Consider the following 21,238-nt stretch of genomic DNA (forward strand, 5'->3'; position numbering starts at 1 on the left):
AAGGTGCTCAACATCACTGATCATCAGGAAAAGCAAATCATAATTACAATGAGGTATCATCTCTCCCCAGTTAAAATGGCTTTTATCCAAAAGAAAGGCAATAGCAAACACTGGCAAGGATATGGAAACAGGGTAACTCTCAAACACTGTTGGTGGGAATGTAAATTAGTACAACCACTATGGAGAACAGTACGGAGGTTCCTCAAAAAACTAAAACTAGAACTACCATATGATCCAACAATCCCACTTCTAGGTATATTCCCAAAAGGAAAGAAATCAGCATAACGAAGATATAGCTATATTCCCATGTTTATTGTAGCACTATTCACAACAGCTAAGATTTGGAATCAACCTAAGTGTCTATCAAAAGATGAATGGATGAAGAAAATGTGGTACATATACACAATGGAGTACTATTCAGCCATAAAAGAGACTGAGATCCTGTCATTTACAACAACATGGATGGAACAGAAGATTTGTTAACTGAAATAAGCCAGGCATACAGAGACAAATTTCACATGTTCTCACTCATTTGTGGGAACTAAAAATTAAAATAATTGAACTCAGAGAGAGTAGAATGATGGTTACCAGAAGCTGGGAAGGACAGTGTTGGAGGTGGGATGGGGAATGGGGATGGTTAATGGGCACAAAAATACAGTTTGATACAATAAGTAAGATCTGGTGTTTGATAGCAAAACAGGGTTACTACAGTCAGCAATAATTTGTCATACATTTTAGAACAACTGAGGGAGTACAATCGGAATGTTTGTATCACAGAAAAAAGTGACAGATATCTCATTTACCCTGATGACTTTTTTTCTTTTTTGAGACGGAGTTTCACTCTTGTTACCCAGGCTGGAGTGCAATGGTGTGATCTCAGTTCACTGCAACCTCCACCTCCTCGGTTCAAACAATTCTCCTGCCTCAGCCTCCTGAGTAGCTGGGACTACAGGCACGCATCACCATGCCCCGCTAATTTTTGTACTTTTAGTAGAGACAGGGTTTCACCATGTTGACCAGGATGGTCTCGATCTATTGACCTTGTGATCCACCCACCTCGGCCTCCCAAAGTGCTGGGATTATAGGCATGAGCCACTGTGCCTGGACTCCTGATGTGATTATTATACATGTATGCCTGTATTAAAATTTCTCATATAACCCATAAATATATACACCTACTATGTACTCAAAAAAATTAAAAATAAAAAAGAAATTACCAATAAGCACATGAAAAGATGCTCAATTATCACTAGTCATTAGGAGAAAAAGCAAACATGCTTCATTCCTTCTTTGGAATGCTCAAATATGATTCACACAGACAAACTTTCAACTACTTCACAGTGCTCCTCCATAGGCATGGATAAAAATCTAAAGTTCTGCTCGTATCTAATGACTCAGTTGGAAAAAACTCAGGTGCCTTCCATCAGCAAAGCATTAGCATTCCAGCACAACTGACAATAACAGCAATAAAAAAAAAAGAGATCTCAGCCCTCAGAGAGAAAGCTCTTCTTTTCAATAATTGCCATTATAAGGTAATATGAAATATTAACTTTATTATCAATAGAAAAACCCACCATAGAGGAAAAATTATTACATACACTCATGGTAACTAGGGCTAATATGATTAAAGTTGAAAAGTTTAAAGTACTAGATAAACATCTTGCAAAATATTTAAAGAGGGATATAAAACTTCACATTAGGTGATGGGGAGGAAGGCAGCAAATCATACTGCCATGTGAGTACCTATGCAACAATTTTGCATGTTCTTCACATGTACCCCAAAACCTAAAATGCAATTAAAAAAAAACTATAACTCCATGTTTAATGAGACCCACAAAAAAAACTTCACATTCATATAATATTGCTAAAGTATAAAATTGTAATAAAATTATTACAAAATAAACAAGGCATAAATTTGTGCAATCCACAAAAGTTATAGAGTTTAAATAAACAAGTCTTAAAATATTGTAGAACTTCACCTTAAAATAGACCTTAATGTTTAAAGAATGCCTCCTGATACATTGGAAGTTCTAGTTTCATGAAGCTATTTTGGGAATAAAAGGACTATAAACATCCAGGAAAATATGAGAGAGAAACCCAAATAAAAAGTTAGTTAACTTCTTTCCCCAAAACATTTTTTCCCCTTGGAAAGTCTATAAATTATTAAGCTTTCACAGAATGAATGAAAAGTTTAAGATGAGATTTTCCTACATTATACTTTGGCCGTAAGTTTACTAAAATAATAATATATATAAGTATTGATATAAATATTTTAAGAGTAACTATCCATATTTACTTAGTAAATGTTTGGTGAACTGTAGACTGGAAATAAGATGGACAGTGCAATTTCAGTAGTAATAGTAAAATGCACTTCTGCTTTTAGAAAGAACCATAGTTCTGCTTTTAGAAGAACTATAGCTCTCCTGAGAGATTCAATAATTCAGGGACATATACCTTTGGGGTTCCTTTTGACTTTGGAGTTATACAAATAATATTTGTTCGTTACAGAATAATTAAGTAGATACAAGTAATCAAGAAGAAAAAAAATTAATTACCTGTAATCATATGGTCCTTAGGTAAATGTTTTTCCTCCTAGAGCTATTTTAGGCACACAAAATATATACAACAAAAAGATTCACATGAAATATACCATTTTTTAAAACCACATCTGCTTGTGTTTTGATGATAAATTACTAAAAGTGGAATATACATACTGACCATTTGTCTTCCAGAAAAACTGTATGAATATAAATTCCCACCAGCTTAGAGGCAGGTGGGTGCACGTAGTATTCAATCCATTTGCCTATTTTGTTTGGGCTTTCACTTAGTGTAACTCTTCTCTCTTGGAATGTCTTTTTCCTCTTATTTCTACCATGTGGTCTGTAGGAGTACAAGAAAAAATTTATAATTCTCCTCATGACTACTAGCAGCACCAATTTTTATCTCTATTCCTGCCCACATCATTTTCCTGGTGAGGACTAGTCTATACCTCCACATCACCCTCCACCAACACCAGTCCCTTCTCTACCTGCTGACCAGCTGCTTTCCAGAATAAGGAAAGATGGTGATGTGTGTGGGAGAGTGCAGAAAAAGGGAGCAAAGTACTCTGCTTCGTTTACAGAACAGAACCCCAGGGGTAAAGAGGGATAACTGTTGATAACTATAGTTATCAATATACCGTACTATGTGTAGAAACTTAAATAGTTTTTTCTCAATGTAACTTCACCAGATTCTAGCATTAAACTGTCACTCTTAAGTTTTGGAACAGTTAAACATTTTTTCCTTCTACATTTGCATGAGTAGTTTAATAAAAGATTAGTCAGAGCTAAACTGAGCTACTAGCCAGATAAAATTTTAACTTAAAAAATCTTCATAATGATTTTTGTTTGGCAGCTGGTAGACCACCTTTTACCCTCCTGAGAAAGAACTCAATGTATCAGAAAACATTTCAATACCATCAAATGATTATTCAACAGAGATTAGAATAAATTAGGGATTTGTCAGTCTCTTTAAATATATAGAACAAACAAGGTATCACTAAATATAAAGCTCTTTCTTAAAAAACTTTAGAGATAAAAATCCAATTTACTTCCTCATTCACTGGATAGAGAATCTATGCCCCAGCAAAATGATCTGAAATGCATAAGATAAGAAAGAAAATAAGCAGCAGAGTTCCCATCTTCTCCCTCAAAATGTAATCTCTTCATATAGTAAATGTCATGCAGGGCCTGAAGTCAAAATGCTCTTTGCAGGACAATATTAAATATTGATATTTTAAATTCTATCATATAAACAATCATTTTAGACAAGATTACATATTTAGTAATTCTAAGTTTAAGTTGCTATTAATGTTCAGTTTATTTTAATTGAATATAAAATCATGATTATGACTACAAATATCTAAAGAACAAAGCAGTATAAAAGTAGATATTATTGGTTGTTTACAAGTTTTTTCCTCTAATAACTATTTTTTCCTTATTCACACATTTTACGCCTAATTCTGCCTAATACTCGCTTGAAAATTAATAGTGGCTTTTTCTAGAATTTAAGGAAAATTTCGGAATGAAAAACCTGAAAATTCCATCAGTTTTTTTCCCCTACAAACTGTGAAAAGACCACCATTATTCAATGTTGGCAGCATAACACCTCTGACCAGTTCCAAGAAGGGTCACATGGAGCAAAAATTGAGAAATACAGGTTTGTACCATGCTGAGCTCTACATGCTTCAAGGTCCTGTAACCTTGGAGATCTAGAAGGAGCAGAAGGAAATTGCACTCCTTTAGGGGATGGAAAACATTTCAATATATCTGGACCAATAACATTAAAATATATTTGGATGTGTTCACATATTTTCATAATAAGTATAAATCATAATTGAATTTCTGTGGTGATAAATTTAACCCAACTTTAGCAATAAAAAGATGCCTACAGGCTAGAAAAGCATTTATATGTGAAGGGAATGCTTTCACTATAATTGGTTCATACTATAATTTGGCATTTCATATAAGGCAGCTGAATACTATACTTACCTTTCTTTCTCTCCTTAGCAAAAACAAGAGTTTACATATCTTAAAATATTCTGAATATATAACTATCAAACAGAAATATTTACATATGTGGTTGTTTAGAATTATCCTTAAGATCTCCTTTTAGCTCTAAAAATTATGTGCTACATCACCGCCACCTTATAATGGCAAAATGTTAAAAACTGCAGCTCAATTTATAATAAAAAAGTAAACATTTAAAAATAAGATTAATAAAATATTTTTCATCACCTTGAAAACTCTCCTTTAACATCTGACACACTGGGCATAATTAATGTTCAATTCCAGTAAAAACATAATCTATACTTGGTTTTAAACTTTATAAAGTGATTTTGGAACTAGAAATTTGGGATGGTAAAAGAAACATATACACTTCAATTTTTCTCCTGAATTTCCATGCTTAAAAAAAGAATTATGATTTCATTTCATTTATTGCCTTCAGCATTTTAGAAATACATTTCCAAATACGTAACATATAAAATATGTGAGGGATACAGGTGAGTTGCTAGTTAAAAATTATATTATCATTAGCAGAATTGCTGACTTAATAATATAGCTGGTTCAGATTAGTAAAGAAATCTCTGCCTAATATCAGTAACACGTTCCTGAAAATCAAATGGGTGGGAAAATATAATGGCAAGCCTATTTCCCATTACTTTAGATGGGAAAAATTACAATGTGGAATACATAATCTAAAACCCTCAACTAATTTCTTAAAACATAACTAAAACACAGTAAAAATGTCTCTATATAAGTAGCAAACTACTACATGAGCATGTTAAACTTGTTTCCTGATCGCCAATTAATATAGTTGTTAATCACTAGCTGCTCTGTAGCAGTAATATGGTCTCCCTTGGTACCAGCAATATCCAAAATGCACAACCTTTGTGATGACAGTGGGTATACCGTTTAAAATGTTTACTTATGACTCTGAGAATTTATTAATTTCATTTAAAATTGAACTCCAGACTATTTCCACACATTGTTTTGAGTTTAGAAAGACATAAATATAAATGTTTTCCATACAGACACAGACTGAAGAGATATACATATTAATGTTAATATATTAATATATTACATACATATAATACATATTACTGAGATATACATATTAATACATTTCCATAAAGTTTGGGCATGGAAAACTAACAGGGGCTTTACCAAGAAAAGATTATCTAGGGAGATAGCATTACAAGCACATCTGTCAAATATCAGTGCAGACATTTTCAGCTGCAAGTAACATAAACCTAGCTAAAAGTGGCTTAAACTTTAATGGGAGAGTTTATTATCCTACCTAGAAAGTCCAGAGGTAAAGAGCTCCCAAGTTAGTTAATACATCAGTTCAACAATGTCATTATGGTTGCTTCTTCATTTTACCCTGCCATCTTTAACACGTTACCTCTGTCCCAAGTTAGCTCTCCTAAGCAAAGATGGCAATGATAGATAAAACATCATCAGGCATTTCACCCAGATAAAATAACTGCCACGGGAAGAGTGATTTTGCAACTAGAAATAAAGTGATTTTGGAACTAGAAATTTGGGATGGTAAGAGATGGTAAAAGGAAACATAAACACTGTCTCTTCTGACTGTATCTGCCTGTGAGTTCCTCAGTTGATCTTCCTTCATATCCACTCAGAAATGTGATGGGTGCCCATTCCTAAGCCAATCACTGGCAAGGTGAATTAGACTACCATGACTGGCTTAGGCAAACAAAAACTGACTTTCTGGGTGTGGGAATAAGGTTGGCTCTCCTAAAATACATGGTCAAGCAGAGGTAAGGAAGTAAAGGAAGCCCCCTCCTCCCCAGTGTAAGGCAGCCTTACTCTGAATGCTTACGAATTTGCATTTATATAACTAAATAAAATAAGCATAATTTAAATCCAAGTGATAGATTAAAGTTAAACAAAGACTCAATTTCACTGGAGAAAATACCTTAATAAAAGGTATTACCAAGTTTTCTAACCAAATATTAAATGATTTAGAAGTCATTACAAAACCTGTTAACAATATATGGACTGAGGATCAACTTTTTGAAAGTCATGTGCTTACAATTTTGTAAAATATGCAGTGGGTTAGATGTCCTTTAGGAGGTTACAACATAACTGGCCAGACTTAAAAGGGTAAATAACATCACAAAATAGTAATATAGGTAGGAGCTGCTACAAAATACTATGTGTGATTAAGAAGCAAATAAATGATAGAAGAGTCACACCAGGAGATCAAAAAGAGATTTCATCTGAGATCTTTACACTGAACGGGACATGGACAAAATGAAACAGGCTGGGCACTCTGCACAAGGAAACACTGGGCTGAGAGCACGGGAGCAGAAAACACCTTGGATTAGAATAATTAATGAAAAGGCAAACCATCAGCAAATAATTACTACTAATTATAAGTAAATGTTCCTTTTTAAGATAATTAAAAAGGTTCTCCAATCGCAGTTTTGCATCTGTACATCTCCATTATCATTTGCCTATCTTCATTCTCTAATTTTTATGTAGTTGTCCAGTCATTCTACTTTCTGAAGCCAAACTAGTAAAAGTAGCCCCACCTGACAACTCTCCCACCGTAAAAAATCCTAAGATATCACACTCCAAGTGGCTAGTAAACCAATGCAACATCTAAAAAAGTAATTCTTAATATTTTTAGAGTTACAGATCTTTGAGAATCTAATGTAATGCAAGGATTGTTCTCCCCCCAAAAATACAAACCTAAAATTTTACATGTAGTGTCAGGCTTCCAGACCACTCTATGTGGCCCTCCAAACTCAACACGGGTTAAGGACCCCTAACATAGCAACAGCAACAGGGACAATGGCTGCTTATTTCAGTTATCAACTTCTTCGAGCCATCCATCAACAAGCTATTTTAAGGGTTACAGTTTTCCTTTGGTGCTGCCAAGCATATTTTCAGCTGGTGCATCAGGAAACGATGAATGCCAGAAATAAAAAGAAGTCATTCCATAAGTTTACAGCTTAGTTATTTGACTTAGAATACTTAAAATTTTCAGAACAATTACTCCTTTAAGTCAGTAACACTATAATGTAAAGCTCGAATATCATATATTTAATACTTATTGTTAAAAATATGTATGGATGTATAGTCATACAAGTATATATCATTTTTGATGGAAATACCAGCTGTAAGAAGTGAATCATTTTCAAATTTAACTGATAACCAGAGTTTGGCAGCAATTGCCTTTAGTAATGTTCTGCTGGTTAACACACACTTTAAACACTTCAGCCTATAGTGGGCGTGAATAGACTTTCTGGTGGACTGATCGTATAAGCACAGATTGGCCTTCAAGTCTGAGATGAGGAAAGGCTTATATGTGGCCCTGGTAGGGTGTACATCATTCCTTTGCCTACAACATACATCATTAGTGATTTCAAAATTCTTTCCAGCTAAACTAAATGCTACCTCAGAATCATTCTCCCAAGCATTTCACTGAACTGCTCAGAGTCAGCAAGAGAATTAAAACTTCTTTGTACTTCCTTTTGTCAGTGCAGATATGTGTACAGTTTCCTTTTGCTTCATCTCCTCTAACAATGTAATGAAGACACCATGATATCATTAACATTTCACACAAAAGGAAAATGAGGCTGAAATGGTAAGTAGCCTGCTCAAAATCACACAGCAAGTAAACGACAGAACTTAAATAGAATCCAAATACTATTATTTCCAGTTCAGTACCTGTATTACTTAGGGCTTGGTTCATCTGCAAATGACAAAATAAAATAGTTGCTCAAACAGAATAGAACTTTGTGTCTCACATAAAGGAAGCTCAAAGGAAAGTTCAAAGGACTGGTATGGCAACTTCACAACTCTTTGACTTCACTCTTCAGCTATCCTCACAATGTACCCTAGTTCTCATGGTCTAAGATGGTGGCTAGAATTCTACATAATCATCATATCCACATTCCAGGATAAGGAAAGTAGGGGCAGGGGAGAGGAGTAGGGAAGATACACAGCAGTGTATTTTTAAAAGGTTTCCTAGAATCTGCAACACAACATTTCTTCTTATATCCATTGGCCAGAAATTTCATCATAGTCTTCATATCTAACTGGAAAATGGCCACATGGCAAGATAAAGGGAGAAATGGATATGGAGGGACTAGTAGTGTCTGCCCATAACACACTGAATCTAAAGAAGATTTAAAAGGTTCAGTTCTCAGGTGTTCACAAAAATAACTTGCAGCATGATGCTTCTGGCACGTTTATTAATTTGTTGTTGTTTCTCTGACTTACTCTGTCAACCTGGTATGGGTGTACATGCATGCTTTCTCAGTGATGCATTCAGGACATGATGTTGCAATTAATTTTTAATTAAAAGACAACTTTCAATCTTGAAACTATAAAAATTATATCCATTTTAAAAAAATGTGTATAAATTATCTCCATTTTTAAAAATTGTGAATACATTTCTGTTAAGAAAAAACACAACAAAACAAAACTCATAACTTTACTGCTTTAAATTGGTCTGATAGTTCCTTATTGCTAGTGGGATAACATTCTAACATTTGAGAATGCCACACAGGGCCCACAAACCACGTTTCTAGACACATTTCCCAATAGTGGTCCTGATACACTCTCTCTATTCAGCCAAGAATACTCGCACTGCCTATGTATCAGATTCTTCTAAAGCTATATAACTTTACACAATGTGCCCCACCACTTAGAAAGGTTTTGCTCCCCTACCATACCTTATGCAAATAATTATTCCAGAAATACTCAGACATTAGTATGCATAAAAACACTGTTGAGTAAAACAGGCAACTCCTCCCAAGTAGCTATACTAAATGCATTGCTTGTTTAAAATGCTGATTCTCTGGCTATAGATCTGAAGATTCTGTTTCACTAGGCGTGGATCAGGCCCAGAAATCTGCAGCATCCGTACCAAGCAGCAGAGCACCTGTTCACTTACCAATTACTACAATCAAAAAAAGATGGTATCACACCAATTTACCATATTCTTCTTACTTATTTTATGAGATACTGTTCTTCCAAGGTAAGACCATAATTCTATCATCATATAATGAAGGAAGAAGACATTTAAATTTTTTTTTTTTTTCAGAACAGGAGTGAAAGTTATTAAAAAGCTTTAGAACAGTAAGGAAAGGAAATAGAAGAAAAGTACACTTCGGAAGAGGGTCAAGCAGCCAACTTGAGAAACCAAGTGCGCCAACACTTAAATTTTTTAGAAATTCACAGTTCTGAAGATTAATGTGTAAACCCAACAATTATTCCCTCCATAATATGCATTGGTTGCATACAATGAATAAAAAAACAGAAGTTCAATATGATAACTGCTTAAGTATAAAAGAACACTGTAGTACTGAGATTACCAGAAAGACATTCAGGTTTTCCAATCCAACATGAATTACTCATACAAAGTAGAATATTCATACTGTACATTTTACTTAGATGCTCCGCCTCATTATTTATTTCCTCAATATAATGAAATAATAAACTTTAAATATGAAAAACACTCATCATAATTTTTGAGTTAAATCTGACAAGATGTGAAGTTACACCATTAGTAAAACCTGTAAGGAAACAGTTGGAGAAATTCTATTTACATAATATGGTGTGCATACTTAAAATGTTTTCCCTACAGATATTGTATGGAATAAGCACCCCTTAAGTAAATAGTATCATAGTAAAACAGTCAACTGCCCCCAAATAGCTGTACTAAAAATATGACTGCTTGAATGCTTTAGTCTGATTTTTAAAAAGTACCTCAGATGTTGCTTGGAAACGTTTATGGGTGTTAATCTGTCAAATAATTTCACATAAATTTAATTCATAAACGTACTATGTCTAAAGACAAAAAGAGTCATAGATCACTTGGAATTCACATTGTATAATTAATTTAACAAAATGCTTCCCAGTTGTTCCACTGATTTTTCAAAAAACATCTAAGGTTTCAAAAACAACCCTCCGTATCCATGATTTTCTCATGGGTGGATTCAACCAACAGTAGATCAAAAATATTCAGAAAAAAATTGCTTGTGGTTGCCAAGCGTGGTGGTTCATGCCTATAATCTCAGCATTTTGGGAGGCTGAAGCAGGTGGATCACTCAAGGCCAGAAGTTCAAGACCAGCCTGACCAACATGGTGAAACCCCATCTCTACTAAACACACACACACACACACACACACACACACACACACACAGAGGCCGGGAATGGTGGCACACTCCTATAATCCCAGCTACTTGGGAGCCTGAGGCATGAGAATCACTTGAACCCAGGAGAAAGAGGTTGCAGTGAGCTAAGACTGTGCTACTGCACTACAGCCTGTGTGACAGAGTAAGACTCTGTCTTAAAAAAAAAAAACAAATTGCATCTGTCCTAAACATGTACAGGCTACTTTTCTTGTCATTATTCCTCAAACAATACAGTAAAACAACTATTTACATATTACATAGCCTTTACATTGTACTAGGTATTTTAAGTAATCTAGGAATGATTTAAAGTGTATGGGAGGATGTTAAGTAGGTCATAAGCAAGCACTAGGCTTTTTTATATCAGGGACTTGAGCCACCATGAATTTGGGTATAAGTGGGGGTCCTGGAAACAATTTCCCACAGATACCAAGGGAAAACTGTATATTACTCGTAGAAAATGAATTTCGGCTGGGCGCAGTGGCTCATGCCTATAATCCTAGCACTCTGAGAGGCTGCGGCAGGCAGATCACCAGCAGTCAGGAGTTCGAGACCGGCCTGGACAACATGGTGAAACCCCATCTCTATTAAAAATACAAAAATTAGCTGAGCATGGTGGTGCGTGCCTGTAATCCCAGCTTCTTGGGAGGCTGAGGCGAGAATCATTTGAACCCAGGAGGCAGAGGCTGCAGTGAGCCGAGAGTATACCATTGCACTTCAGCATGGGCAACAAGAACAAAAAGTTCATCTAAAAAAAAAAAAAAGAAAAGAAATTTCATTTCTTATAATTATGTATGAAGCTGCCTGCTCTTTTTCTATTTAATGATTTAATATCTTGAAGGAAACTTAATTACCCAGATATTCTGTGGTTTTATTTGCTTTTTGTTTATGGCTCAACTAAAAAAGTAACTGTAGCTTTGTATTTTATGAAATGTTTTTCAAAGTATCTTAACACATTATTTGATGATGTACAATTACTAAATTAGAGAGTAAACTGTGGTGCTTATCAGCCTTGCATGAACTCTAGAATCATCTGAAGAACTCTAGGGGAAAATCATCAATATCTGGGCCTAATCCAAGGGCCATTTAATCAGAATCTAGGAATGGGTCCCAGCACCAGTATTTTTTTCGAAGTACCCCCTAAGGCACAGGAGGGTTAGAATCATAGAGTTAGAGAGATAGATCCCTAATTTACATTTGAGTCAACTAAGTCCACTAAGCCCCAGAAAACAATGAATGATTTTCCCACAGTTAATTGTGCCAAACAGAGGGCTCAGTTCTGCCTCTCAGTACAGTTGGCACCTCTCCCCTTCCCTCATGCAAGTGCCTTTTACTGTACATTCAAGGAGTTGAGGGTGGTGGATCCCAGATGGGGATGGCCTAATCTAACTTTTTCACCTCCAAAAAACTGAAACTGAAATACTGCTAGATTAACAGGTAAACCAGAATCAGGTTAACAGTGAATGAAAATACTGTTAATTCTTTCCATTAGACACACCACTCCACGTTTCTTAATAGAAAAACAAGCATCTACATAATGAAGTGAATTGAAAAATCCTGACATACTTTCTTTACAATTTAAAGTTGAAAAGTAAAAACACAAAAATTGCTAAGTAAATTAAATGTAAATTGAGTTTTTCTGGCTATCCCAATACATGGGTAAGGAGATAGTGATAGGGCAAGTTGCTTTTTAATCCATAAAACACTCTAATTTTTTAATAAGCTGGTAAACATTTTTTATTAAGAACAAGGAATAAAAACAGGAAGCACATGTTGAAAACCTGTTTAGTTTTTGTCACTGTTTTAATTAAAGCCTTCAACCTTAGAATCAATGTGACTTACTGTCCCTCATTCCTTAGAATGCAAAATTGTATGTACACAGCTAAGTTTCCACTTTTAAATAAAGGAAACAACACAGCGACAAAGAGACTACCTTTAAAACTTCTATATAAAAATGTGATTGTTTAACTAAAGTATGTATATGTGGTTAGCTTCCCAGAATGAAGAAATCAGTAGGAGATAATCTTAAAAATAACTTACTTTCAAAATCTGACTAATCATTTAGACCGTAAAACAGAAGGTGAGACTAAATTACATATTTCAATACCTTTTAAGTATTTTAAAAGTGAAATTCAAGCTACTGTGAATTATTAAACTCTGGTTCTAAATTCAGTGAGTGATACAAAATAATTAGCTTAATGGAAACTAGAAGTTCTTATGCCCTACTTTAAGAAGCACCTGCATATTCTGAAAAACATGATGCATTTCAGTTGTACTGTAACCCAATTCCTTTAATCTCTAAAATAGTGTTTGCTTGATTTCATTCTGCCTGTTTCAAAGTTATATTCATTATTAGGTCAGCAATATTAGTGAACCAACAACAATATCTAAATTGTTCCTTTTCATTTATATCCTATGATTTTGTGTTATTTTTCCTTCCTTTTGCTATAACATAATAAGCTAATTCATGCTTTTGTCTTAGTTTTGGAAGGAATTATATGCCAACATTTATGCAATACTCCTTTTCCTAATTTAAAATAACTATGAGCCTGCCACTACACTAGGAAATTTGTAATCAACTTAAAGATAATATCTTAAAAGTACAATTAAACATGTCATAACAGAAGAAAACCCCGATAATTACGAATAGCGCCAGGCTTGCTGGATTTTTAAACAGTAGCATAAGGCTATGAAAAATCGCCACCCAGTGATGCAAATGAAAACTGCAATTTGTTTTTGTGTAAAATGAGTACCCTGAAGGATTACTTCAACTTCATTACTGAATGAAAGAATAGCTATTACCTTCTTAGGTGAATAGGAACTGGTTACAAGGTAAAGGATGTTTTTCTACTAGGATTTTTTCCCCTTATTCTTATTCAGCACACTCGACATTTTACAAAGGCTAAAAGCTTTGGAAATTGTAATGGGGAGAAAGGTTTTCTGTCTAAATGTAATCTAACTGTATACAAACTGCCTAGATATTCCTATTACCCAAACAAAAGTGTCCAGACTCTGCCCTGACCTGAATTTCAAGTCATGATGTGTTGATTCCATCAATTCTGCAATGCCATCTAATAATTGTGACCTAAAACCTATTTGTGTTAAGCAGAAAGGCTTACCTAGGGGAAAAGGTATTCTCAAGTGGAAAAAAATAGATAATTTATAGCTTAAACAACATAATTTACTCTGATCTTTCTAGAAACAGGTTATAAAGGTCACATAAGGAGATAGTCTAACAAATTCTGTAGAGTCCCTATTGATAAAAAGCTGTTGCTACAAATATAATGATGTTTATAAGTCTTTACTTAGTTGTATCATTTAGACACCAACAAATACACACAAACCAACAATATATATTTATTTTTCTGTAGTGTACCTATTGCACATGACGCCACAAAAAAGTTATATTGATATATGCTAATCACAATACATGTGTATGCAACTAAAAAACCATCAGAACTAATAAATAAATTCAGTAAGGTTACAGGATACAAAATCAACATACAAAAGTCAATAGCATTTTTGTATGCCAACAGCAAACAATTTAAAAAAGAAACCAAGAAAGTAATCCATTCATAAAGCGACCAGTAAAATAAAATACTTAGGAATAAATTTAACCAAAGTGAAAGATCTCTAAAATAAAAATTATAAAACACTGATGAAAAGAAACTGAAGAGAACACACACACACACACACACACACACACACAATTAGAAAGATATTTACAGATTGGAAGAATCAGTACTGATAAAATGTCCATACTACCAAAACAATCTACAGATTCAATGCAATCACTATCACACTACCAATACAACTCTTTACAGAAATGGAAAAAATAATCCTAACATTTATATGGAACCACAAAAGACTGAGAAAAGTCAAAGCCATCCTGAGTAAAAATAACAAAACTAGAGGAATCACACTACCTGACTTAAAATATACTAAAAAGCTACAGTAACTAAAATAGCACAGTACCGACATAAAAACAGACACGTGGACCAATGGAACCAAATACAGAACCCAGGAATAAATTCACACATTTACAATGAACTCATTTACAACAAAGATACCAAGGACATACATTAGGAAAAGGAAGTCTCTCAAATCAATGGTGCTGGGAAAACTGGGTATCTATACGCAGAAGAATGAAACTAGACCCCTATCTCTTGTTATATACAAAAATCAAACCAAAATGGATAAAATACTTATATCTAAGACCTGAAACTATGAAACTACTAGAAGAAAGCTTTGGATAAACGCTCCATGACAGTAATCTGAACCAAGATATCCTGAGTAATACCCTACAAGCACAGGCAACCAAAGCAAAAATGGACAAATGGGATTGCATCAAGTTGACAGGCTTCTGCACAGCAAAGGAAATAATGAACAGTGAAGAGACAACCCACAGATTGAAAGAAAATATTGACAAACTACTCATCTCACAAGAGATTAATAATCAGTATACATAGGAACTCAACTCAATAGAAAAAAATAAAATAATCCAATTGTAAAATGGGTAGGCCAGGCATAGCAGCTCATGCCTGTAATCCCAGTACTTTGGGAGGCCGAGGCGGAAAGCTGGGTTGCGCCTAAGAGTTTGAAAGTAGCCTGGGTAACAACATAGTGAGACATTGTCTCTTAAAAAAAAAAATGTGTGTGTGTGTGTGTGTGTGTGTGTGTGTGTATACATATATATATATCTGAACAGACATTTCCCAAAAAAAGTTCATATCAATAATACTGAACATCTGTATGACTTTTTTGAGGAATGTCTCAAAATGAAACATGTTCAATATTATTGATCATGTATATGAAAAAATGTTCAATATTATTGATCATCAGAGAAATGCAAATCAAAATCAAAATGAGATATCATCTCAACCCAGTTAAAATGGCTTTTATCCAAAAGACAAGCAATAACGAATGCTGGCAAGGATGTGTAGAAAGGGAACCTCATACCCTGGTGGCAGGAATGTAAATTAGTACAGCCACTATGAAGAACAGTATAGAGATTCCTTAAAAAACTAAAAACATAACTACTATATGATCCAGCAATTCTATTGATGGGTACATACCCAAAAGAAGAAATCAGCATATCAAAGAGATGTCTGTATTCCCATGTTTATTGCAGTACTATTCACAGTAGTCAGGATATAGAATCAACCTAAGTGTCTCTATCAACAGATGAACGGATAAAGAAAAGGTGGTACATATACACCATAGAATAACATTTAGCCATAAAAAAGAATAAAATCTTGCCCTTTGCAACAACGTAGATGGTACTAGAAGAGATCATGTTAAGTGAAATAAGCCAGGCACAAATATCACATGTTTTCACTCATATGTGGGAACTAAATTTTTTTAAAATTGAACTCATAGAGATAGAGAATACAGAGGGTTACCAGAGGCTAAGAACGGTAGCAGGAAGAGGGAGATATAATGGGGATAGATAATGGGTACAAAAATACAGTGAGGTAGAAGGAATAAGATCTAGTATCTGGTAGCAAAATAGGGTGACTATATAATTTATTGTGTATTTTTAAATAACTGAAAGAGTAGAAATTGAAGGTTACTAACACAAAGAAATAATTGCATGAAGTGATGGATATCCCAACTACCCTGATGTGATCACTACACATTATATGCCTGTGTCAAAACATCACATGTACCCTATAAATACACATAACAATTATGTACTAATAATAACTAAAACTAAAAAATTTAAAAGAAAATAGATGTGCGCAAGTATGTGTCCATGTTAATAAAAGCAGTGAAAGCATTTTCTATTTACCATTTGACCTACTTTACTTTTTCCAAATTCTTTTTATACAGTATGCTCTGAGACTAAAGTAGATACTCTATATGTCAGTACAGAATTATAAGATAAAAAGAGCAATCTAACAGAGCAAATCAATTTTTTAAAAAAGAGTTTACCAGACAATTAACTATAACTTTAAAGACAATTAACAATATTCCTAATAATCTGTCAGGACCTTTATCTGTCAATTCAGTTAAGTTCTTCACTGTTGAAGGATGTTTTCACTAATTAAAAAATATATACCATCTTCCAATCTCAACTTCATCAAGGAGTTTTCTGAAATATTTTAAAAATATTTAAACTATTGGCAAGTCATGGTGGCTCACACCTGTAATCCTAGAACTTTGGGAGCCAGAGGCAGGTGGATCACAAGATCAGGAGATCAAGACCATCCTGGCCAACATGGTAAAACCCCATCTCTACTAAAAATACAAAACTTAGCTGGGTGTGGTGGCGGGTGTCTGTAGTCCCAGCTACTGGGGAGGTTAAGGTAGGAGAATTGCTTGAACCCAAGAGGCGAAAGTTGCAGTGAGCCGAGATCACACCACTGCACTCCAGCCTGGTGACAGAGGGAGACTCCAACTCAAAAAAAAAAAAAATTTTAACTATTAGATAATAACAAGTTAAAAGGTTTGGGTTAGCCAAAATAAAAGCCAAACTTTATGAACAGTAATACAACAACCAACCTTCTTTTATTAAAACAAAAACCAGCACTTTCTCTTTTCAACTTCAGGGAATGTAATTTTTTTTTTAACAAAGAGGTTAAGATGTCAATAATGTCTTAGAATTAAAACTGATGATATAACTTTTTTTTTTTTAACAAAATAATGGATAGTTTAGTGGTTTAGAGGATAGGCTCTGAAGTCAAATTGCCTGGGCTAATTCCAGATCTGCTACATGCTAGCTGGAGAAACTTGGAAACATTAAATCCTAGCCTGTGTATGCTGATATAATAGTATTAGCTCATTTACAAGGTTGTTCTAAGAATTTTACAGACATTAACTAATTTAATCCCCTCAATAACCCCATGGGGTAGGAACTGATATCAGGCTTATTTTCTAGATATACTAAGTGGTACTGCGGAGGGTATATAACTTGCTAAAGGTAGAGAGTAAGTCATGGTGCCAGGATGCCAACCCCAGGGGTCTGACCCAGGGTCAGCACTTTTAATGGCATGTCACTGTAGAGTGTCTGAGATGCACCTGCAGAAGAAGGAAGAGGGTATAAGTGATGAAAAGAGAAAGAAGACAGAGGAAGTAAGAGCTCAGAGATGATGCTGATTGATACCATCAAAACTTCTGGAGAGTAATGACATCCACAAAAGATTATGTACACAGGATTTTTACGAAAATGGTGAAGGGGTGGAGCTTTGCACCTGAGGGGAAATGAGGCTAAACGGAGACAAAGTGAGCAGACAGAGGAGCTGAAAGGCAAAGAGGCCTCAGCCAACATCTAGGGGGTCTGTCTTGTTTGGGTCATTTGAATGAGGTGCAGCACCAGCTGCACTGCCAATTAAACTGCTATCCTAGAACTATGACAGAAGTGATTCTTCACCATGACTGTTCAACTGCTAGACATATGGCGCTGGGTACCACTAACTAGCATCAATCATGCTAGTCCAAGATAGTCCTGGGAAAACTCCCTCAAAATACAGCATGTCAGCCTTTGGGAAAAAGTATCATTAGAGCTTAGACATATCAGATGGAGCAGCTAGTACTGAGAGCATATTAGAGTAATTAGGTCCCAGAAATTCCTTCATGAAATGCCAAACCTGTTCTGAGGCTCAGTTAAAGAAAGACTACTTCTCAAGAGTCTTTCCTAGGAAGGGACGGAGGTCTATGGTAGATAATACCCTGAGGCAGAAGGCCCTGGAAACCGGGCTTCTATTGAGGTAGCTACAAGACATGCAGTGGAATGTCTCATCAAGCCTACATCCTGCTACCAGAAACTGGAGAAGATCTTAGCAGCTCCAGGAGCCACTGCAGAGGGGGTTAAAATTCATCTCAGAAATCCTACAAAGTGGCTGAGAGGTAGAGATAAAGAAGATGAATAAAAAGTTTAAGGTCCAGCATCAGAAATTCTATGTGCCCTCAAAGATGCCAGTACACCCAACTTACATCCTTTAAATGGCTATTTGATATCAAAAATAATAAAGTCAATTTCTAATCACAAAAACCACAGAAAAGAGGCTAGACGTGATGGCTCATGGCTGTAATCCCAACACTTTGGGAGGCCGAGGCAGGAAGATTGCTTAAGGCCAGGAGTTCAAGACCAGACTAGGCAACATGGCAAGACCCCATCTCTATTTTCTCAAAAAATAACTTTAAAAAAAATTTTAAATACATGTATAACAAAAACAAAAAAAAGCAGAGTTCCTTGCATATGTGTTAAGACTTCAGAGGTATTTTAAAATCAAGAATATGGAACAGAGTAGAAAACCAGGGTTTTTTGGAAAAAAATGTTGAGAAGAATTTATTGTGAAATCCTGAAGAAGAGGAACTTCACAGGAGGCCTGAGGCACCCCTGAAGTTTTCTGTTAGTGAGGCTAATTCAAGAAGTGTGAAGAAAGTAATACTGGCAGTTTTCAAGGAACTAAACTTGGGGTTGACAGAGTCAGGGAAGCCAAGACATAAATCCCTGACACACTAAGAAGGAAGGATCAGACTAGCAATCAAGTCCACCACACCCCACCCTATCCTAGTCCGAAGGCTACCCAGAAAAATCAACAGCCCTGGTCAAAGACTAAGCGCCAGTATTTTACCTCAGGTATAAGGGATCTGGTCTGAAAAAAACAATACTGACCAACCTCCCAGCTACTGCCCCTGTCCCTGGACATATGAGACAGATTCAGAAAAACACCCAGGACTGCCAGAACTTGGCTGTAGAAATGATGGAAAATTCTATAGTAAAGTTTATCCATGAGAAAAACTCTATTCTGATCTCCCAGAGATTACACTTACATCTAAGGGAAACATCTCTTATTTCTCAAAGCATACAGAGCATTGGCTGATGCTAGCAGATGTCAGTCTGACTGGGCCAAGATAAAGAAGTAAGAGGTAAGAAACCAGTATCTGGAAAAAGAGACCCAGAAAAGCATTCCAGGGAGTGAAGACCATACGAGTTAATGTAAATCTTCTCAGAGAGGGAGCAGGAATTTGGTGGAAGGAGGTCCAGCATAGAAGAGGATGAGAACCAGAAGGAAATACTGGGTTTGACTACGCCCTGCCACACTTGGGAAAGAGAATTTCTGGAAACAGCATACAGAGACCTTGTGCAAAACTCTTCTTCAGGGGAAGAAATGTGAAACGACATGGAGGAAATTGTACTTTTCAGAATTCCCCTGGGGAAGAAAACTGTATTTGATTGAAAGAAATATTTTTTAAAGCCAAAAAAATCTTAAAATTGGTAGGTATTAATTTTATAATAGAAAATAGTCTTAACAAACAGGAAACACTAACATATTTCGACTTTAAAGTCTACTTCGTTCAGCAAATATTTATTGCATGCCTAATTTAATTTCAGATGCTAATTTATGAAACAAAGTTAGTACTATTTATAAGACAGAACTTGAATTCATCAAAAATTCTTCAAGACTTTTTTGAAGATTGTAAGTTTCCACAGTTAAAAAGTGGGGGGGGGGGGGAGAAGTGATTTTACAAATTTAATTTGGAGTACACAGCCAAACCAACATGCAAGAAAAATCTCACTTGATGACACTATTCCAAGTAACTGATGACCTTTATCTTTACAGATTTCACTTTTTAAAAAGTAATGCATAAATTAATTCTGAATTATAAGAAATAATTTAAAATAAATCATATAATCAAGTAATTTTTTTAAAGAAAACATAATTCATCTAATTATTTTGTTTCTTAAAAAGACTCACCTAAAAGGACAAATCCATCTGCTTCTGTCTCTGGTACTGAGGGCTTTTTAGATTCTGGAGGCTTTCTGAAAAAGTGAAACATTGCTGCTGCTGCTGCTGCTGCTACCTGAAACAGAAACATTACACAATGTCAAATGTGGATGCAACTGTAAGACTCTTACCCTTTGTAGCAAAAAGTTAAGCATAAAGATATCACAATAATTGCTCTTAGGAATTCTATGCTCAGATGTAAATGCATGAGCCTTCTCTAGATGTCAGCAGACAAAGCTAGAAAATGATCTTCCAGTTTAAACTCCTGTATCCCTTGAAGCTAACAGTGCAACCTCTCTCAATTTCTGAAGACTTAGAAAATAACCCAGGAAATCCCTACATATAAACGCAAATTAATAGATAACACAAGAATCTGGAAGGAGCTCACTAACTAAAAAACAGATATTGGTTTGGGTAATAGAAAAAAATAAAAAGTCCAGGTCTCTTTTTATGCCATAACTACCTTAAGCCTCATAAAACTAAGGCCACCTGAAAAAAAGAAAACATTTCAAAGATCCTCTACTGATGGTTACCTAATTTAGACACTCAAGCACTGTACTTGTATTAGTCCATTCTCACACTGTTATGAAGAATACCCGAGACTGGGTAATTTATAAAGAAAAGAGGTTTCACTGACTCACAGTTTCACATGGATGCCAATAACTAGCACCAACCATGCAATATTGGTGCTAGTTATTGGTACCCATGTGAAAGGTCTCAGGAAACTTACAATCAAGGGGGAAGGCACCCCTTCACAGGATAACAGGAGAGAGAATGAGTGCCAAGCCAACGGG

At 35.2% G+C, this 21,238-nt stretch overlaps 1 protein-coding gene across 4 annotated transcripts in view; it reads right to left on the reverse strand.

The window, feature by feature from the left end:
• Positions 1-21,238, reverse strand: part of UMAD1 (UBAP1-MVB12-associated (UMA) domain containing 1) — a 254,941-nt gene that overhangs the window by 202,039 nt on the left and 31,664 nt on the right. The window contains exon 2 of one of the 4 annotated variants that reach the window (XM_064380373.1): positions 20,415-20,508. In XM_064380373.1, the coding sequence (XP_064236443.1) occupies positions 20,415-20,496 (82 nt within the window). In that variant the 5' untranslated portion in view covers positions 20,497-20,508. Of the gene's footprint in view, positions 1-20,414; positions 20,512-21,238 lie in introns of those variants that run through there. The other 3 variants (XM_064380372.1, XM_012450750.3, XM_064380374.1) reach the window with 3 other exon arrangements.

Source organism: Aotus nancymaae, unplaced genomic scaffold (assembly GCF_030222135.1).
Source record: "Aotus nancymaae isolate 86718 unplaced genomic scaffold, 86718_ANA_hifiasm-v0.15.2.pri h1tg000025l, whole genome shotgun sequence".
Classification (NCBI taxonomy): domain Eukaryota; kingdom Metazoa; phylum Chordata; class Mammalia; order Primates; family Aotidae; genus Aotus; species Aotus nancymaae.